We start from the raw sequence: 5,621 nt of genomic DNA, 5'->3' as shown, positions 1-5,621 counted from the left end.
CTGTACCTGACCCACTTACTGTAACCCACTGTCTAGGTGTACCTGTAACCAAATCTTCACTTGAGCAAAGTGCTCAAGAGTGCAACTGTCGCACAGAATGAATCAAGAGATGAAGAGGCTGATCTTTTATTTGGTGGGTTATTTTCTGGAATATATTGTCTGGAAGTGCAGCGTGAGCAAATGCAACCTTAAATTTCAGAAGTGAATTGAATCTCTAGTTAAAAACAAAAAAAAACCATGCATGGCTGCGGTGAATGTACATGGCAGTGGGACCAATGGATAATCCTCTTTTACTGAGCTTGCACAGAGACAATTGGCTAATGTGTTGACTTCTCTGCTCTATTATTCATTTTACAAACCTGTTTTAGCGTTAGTGAAAAACACAGAATAGCGAAAGGACAGTGACCAAGTTTGGAAGGAAGCCTCCCTTACTCCTTTTTCTCTCCAATCTTCTCTCGCCCCATGAGCTTTGGAAATCTGAGCATTCATCTAATGTTGTCCTGTTGACCATCTCCCATTTTATTGCTTCATCATCCCTGACTCTGCATTTCCGCTTTGGAATTCCCTCTTAAATCTTTTCACCTCTCTGCCCATCCTCTCGCCTCCATTAATCCACTCTGTAAGCCCAAACACTCTGAACGATTCACGTGCCATGTGCCCCAATACTGTCTAATGTCGCCAGGTGTCACATTGTTCTTGGCAATTCCACTCGGATGTGCTTCACTATGTTAAAGGTGTTTTAGAAATGGGCGTTGCACTTACTCAGCTGGAGCTGTGTCTGTTCTTTCTCCAGCTTCACCTGGTGGCTCTGAACACTCCCCTCACGGGTGAAATGACTGGGATCCGGGGCGCTGACCTACAGTGTTTCCAGCAGGCTCGGGAAGCCGGATTGCAAGGAACTTTCCGAGCCTTCCTCACCTCCAATAACCAGGACTTGATCTCCATCGTGAGGAGATCTGACAGGATCGCCGTACCAATTGTCAATCTCAAGGCAAGTACCTGTCGTGCAGGAGAGCTGTGAAATAACTTTAACAAAAAACCCGAAAGAACTGCGGACGCTGTGAATCAGGAACAAAAACAGAAGTTGTTGGAAAAGCTCAGCATGTCTGGCAGCATCTGTGAAGGAAAAAATAGCTAACATTTTGGATCCGGTGACCCTTCCTCAGAACCGATGGTAGCTAGGAAAATGTTGGTTTTTATGCAGAAGATAGAGTGGGTGGAGGAAGGGGGTAGGAAGTAAACAATAGGTGAGATAGAACTGAAAGAGTGAAGAACATTTGGACAGACAAAGGAATGATAACGATCAGTAACAGTCTCCAATAACAGCTATTCACTCTCCTAGCCTGATCGTTATCCATTTCTTTGTCTGTCCACGCACACAGTTCTGAAGAAGGGTCACCGGACCGGAAACATTAACTCTGTTTTGTCCTTCATAGATGCTGCCAGACCTGCTGAGCTTTTCCAGCAACTTTTATTTTTGTTCCTTTGAAATAACTTACTGGCTGTGCTTGATAGAGCAGTCCCACTGGAAAGCTGTTCTGTAAGACAGAGGGCAGGATGTTTCCTGTGCGTGAATGACACGGGCCATGGTGAGATGTGTAACAGGGAAGGTTTATCCCAACATCAGAATCAACACTCCTGCAGCTTTAGCTAAGTTCCGGCAAAATCCTCGCTGTGAGGCGGGGATTTGCCAATTGGAGGTTATTGCTTGTTAAATGGCCCAACTCACCTCATTAATACTCAGCTCCCAATCTTACCGAACACGTTGCCAGATGTTGACAGGGATTTCAGAGTGGGACTGGGTGACTTCAGCTCACTGCTTGCTTCAAAAGACCTTCCTGTTGGACACTGGGCACCGTCAACCCAGGGCACGCTGCATGGGCACCAGCCAACGCACAATGGTGTGGTAGATTCATAGTATCCCTACAGTGCAGAAAGAGGCCATTCAGTCCATCAGGTCCACACCGACCCTACGAAGACCATCCCACCCAGACCCCCACCCCCACTCTATCCCCATAACCCTGCATTTCTTATGGTTAACCCACCTAGCCTGCATAGCCCTGCACACTATAGGCAATTTAGCATGGCCAATCCACCCTAACCTGCACATCTTTGGACTGTGGGAGGAAACTGGAGCATCTGAAGGGGACCCATGCAGACACGGGGAGAATGTGCAAACTCCACACAGTCACACAAGGCTGGAATCGAACCTGGGCCCCTGGCGCAGTGAGGCAGCAGTGCTAACCACTGAGCCCCCACTTGACATGTGTGAGCCTTTAAAAACCCTCATGGCATATGTCTGACCCACTGACAGTACGTTTCAATGCTGTACCTCAGGCTGCCCCAGTAACTCTCATTGTCAGGATGCAGCAAGGGACACACTGCAAGCTCATGGGCTACACCAGGCTGTATCTGCAGGCTTTTCACTCACTGGCATAGTGCTCACTCCCTCTGAACCTCCCAGGATACTGACAGCTTCCCTGCCTTGCCTGGTGATGTCTTTCCCCTCAGCAGAGACACCAGGCTAACCACATTGCTGTACTTACAAGTACAGTAAATGCAGGCACTAAAACAGGAAGCTTGTCAATCAGTTCGAGGAAGTTAGCCTTTGGCCATGGGCTCCTGACACAATAAGTCAAGGGCAGTCTGTGCTTCCAATCCAGGGGCTTGGACACATCAGCTCCTCGGATTGGACAGCGTCCTGACTCTGACCAGACGAGAGGAGAGGAGCTGAATGTCAGGTGGTCCCCATTCATCCTGACACTTCCTGTCCTATTGAGGGCTGTTTACCTCCTGGAATGAGCGAGAAGCAGGAGTTAAAGGAGCTGAAAGTGGGCGGCAGAGCTGTTCCTGTTGCTTCAGGTGGGAAGGTGTCAGAGCGAGTGAGTAGGCAGCACAGAAGGAAGGCAGGATTAGTGTTGTCAGGGGTTGGGACAGGGGGCAGTGAATGAAGGAAGACATAGCAGCCCATGGATGGGAGTCTGGGTGGGAGATGGATGCGGGAGCAGACTTAGAGCGAGTATGCAGTATCATCGACCTTCTCCCTGCATTGCTGTACATTCCTCCAGAGGGCTGAGACTGCACTGATCTGGGGGTGGGGAAATGGGGGAAGCTCAGGCCAGGCTGGCATGGTCTGGTGTCGTGGTCCCCCCTGCTGGTCCTGAGGGTAAAGCCTGTCCATTACCCCATTCAGCAGGTGTCCACATTCTTGGCTGCATGGTGGGTGCTGATTTCTCTCCCCATCTGCTGTGTTCAGGGTTAGTATCAGCAAATGTGATGGGCAGCTCCAGGCTGACAGTGCCAGTCCAAGCGTACAGTGGGATTTCAATGATGGCACCCAGGGATGGGAGTCAATTCTGGGACATCCTGGCAGTTATCCAAGATATGGCGAGTGTTAGAATGGGGCTAGAATTGGGTGGGGCAGTGCCATACTGCCAGGATAGCTTGGTTAATGAAACAAGTTCAGTGAGATGAGCTGAGAGAGGATCCTCCACGAAACTTAACGAAACAACCAAATAAATGTAAGGTTCAGCCCCTTGAACATAAAATGCAGGGCACAGATTGAATCTGCTGTATATAGGAAGCGTAAATAACCAAACAGTACCAATGTTTTTCTATTTTATTCACTCGTGGGATGTGGGTGTTGCTGGCTGGCCAGCATTTGTTGCCCATTCCCATTTGCCCTTGAGAAAGTGATGGTGAGCTGCCTTCTTGAACCGCTGCACTCCACGGGCTGCAGGTAGACCTACAATGCCCTCAGGGAGGGAATTTCGGGATCTACTTGCTGCATTATTCCCAGTTTCTGACCTGCTTTTGTAGCCACGGTGTTTATATAGCTAGTCCAGTTCGGTTTCTGGTCAGTGGTAACCCCCAGGATGTTGTTCTTGGGGTGGGGGGGCGTGGGGTGTGGGGGTGTGGGGGGGTGGTGGTGGTCAGTGATGGTTCAGCTATTGAATGTCAATGGACAATAGTTAGATTGTCTGGTATTTAAATAGCGGGAATCTTACTTGGCACATTGTCAGTCCAAATCTGGGTATTGTCCAGGTCTTGCTGCGTTTGTAAATGGATTGCTTCAGTTCCCGAGGAGTCACGAATGGTGCTGAATATTGTTCAATCATCAGTGAACATTCCCCACCCCCCCACCCCGAAATGGCATGTGTAAATCAGAATAATGTCTGCCACAACTGGATGTTTCTGAAGCTCAAAGTGCAGAAGTAAGAATCTAACATTTCCTGGAAAGATTGACCGGGTATTTATACAGTCTGGTGCAGCATTCCCTCCAGTTATCTTAACAGCTGTGCAGGCCTCTGCGTGTGTGTGACAGTGACTTCCGAAAGTCAGTGCCAACTGGTTTATGTGGAACCTTGGACTGGTTGCGCGCACACAGCAGCCATACACCTCAGGGACAACATTGAGCCAGTGTAAACTCAGCTATCTGGAAAGAAAAGGTCTCGAGTGATAGGAATAATGTAAGTGGCACCCCATCCATCACCTTAAAACATTCACCACCTCTGCCCAAAAAGCACGGCCTGTACTATCTTCAAAGTGCACTGAAGCAACCTGCCAATGCATCTTTGACAGTACCTCCCAAATTCACGACCACTCGCACCTAGAAAAACTGAAAGAGCAGCACCATCTGCAGGTTCCCCTCCAAGTGACACACCATCCTGACTTGGAAATATATCACTTGTTGTTTTATCAAAATCCCGGAATTCCTTTCCTGACAGCGTTGCGGATGTACCCTACACCTCATGGATTGCGAGTTCACTGCCACATTGTCCAGAGCAAAAAGAGGTGGGCAATAAATGCTAGACTAGCCAAGGATGCCCACATCCCAATAGCAAATAAAAAGGAAATTCATTGCATCCCCATGGATTTTCCTGCCGGTGGGTTACAGCTGGTGTCCTAGATCTGGTGGCTCAGTGGTTAGCACTGCTGCTTCACAGCGCCAGGGACCCGGGTTTGATTCCAGCCTCGAGCGACTGTCTGTGTGGAGTTTGCACATTCTCCCCGTGTCTGCGTGGGTTTCCTCCGGGTGCTCTCGTTTCCTCCCACAGTCCAAAGATGTGCACATTAGGTGGATTGGCCGTGCTGAATTGCCTCGTAATATCCAGGGATGTGCAGGCTGTGTGGATTAGCCATGGGAAACGTAGGGATAGGGGAGGGGAGTGGGCCTGGGTGGGATGCTCTTCAGATGTTTGATGTGGATTTGATGGGCTAAATGATCTGTTTCCACACCATAGGGATCCTATGATCATTTAGTTACTGTAGAATTTATTTCTTTTCAGGTTTTGGATCCTATTTTTCCCAAGGGTTTCTACGTATCCTGCTGTCACTTTGCCTTCTCTCATAAGGGGTCAATCCATTCAACTGCTTTTTATCCTATAACTGTTGAAAAGCAACATTCTGATCTTGTGCTTTCTTACAGGGTGAAACGCTGTTTTACAATTGGGACTCCCTCTTCAGTGGCTCTGGGGGACATTTTAACGCCAAGGTGCCTATATATTCATTCCAAGGACAAAATGTCATGACTCATTCCACATGGTGAGTACAGAAAGTGTCAGAATCTGGCAGTCACCTTGTAGCATCCTGGACGATTGGCCGACATTGTATTCCTATAA

The 5,621-nt window shown here is 48.6% G+C and overlaps 1 protein-coding gene across 1 annotated transcript in view; it reads left to right on the top strand.

Annotated features, from left to right (window-relative positions):
- LOC109925038 (collagen alpha-1(XV) chain-like) overlaps nucleotides 1-5,544 on the top strand; it is a gene marked incomplete at its 3' end in the record, with an annotated part of 24,052 nt that extends 18,508 nt beyond the window's left edge. Inside the window, exons 6-7 of the mRNA XM_048592955.1 lie at nucleotides 794-991; nucleotides 5,429-5,544. Of these exons, the coding sequence (XP_048448912.1) occupies nucleotides 794-991; nucleotides 5,429-5,544 (314 nt within the window). The remainder of the gene's footprint in view (nucleotides 1-793; nucleotides 992-5,428) is intronic.
- Between the last annotated feature and the right edge of the window lie 77 nt (nucleotides 5,545-5,621).

The sequence above is a fragment of the Rhincodon typus genome, unplaced genomic scaffold (genome assembly GCF_021869965.1).
Source record: "Rhincodon typus isolate 14 unplaced genomic scaffold, sRhiTyp1.1 hic_rhity00002102, whole genome shotgun sequence".
NCBI lineage: Eukaryota > Metazoa > Chordata > Chondrichthyes > Orectolobiformes > Rhincodontidae > Rhincodon > Rhincodon typus.
This window is presented reverse-complemented; position numbering and strand designations above follow the sequence as displayed.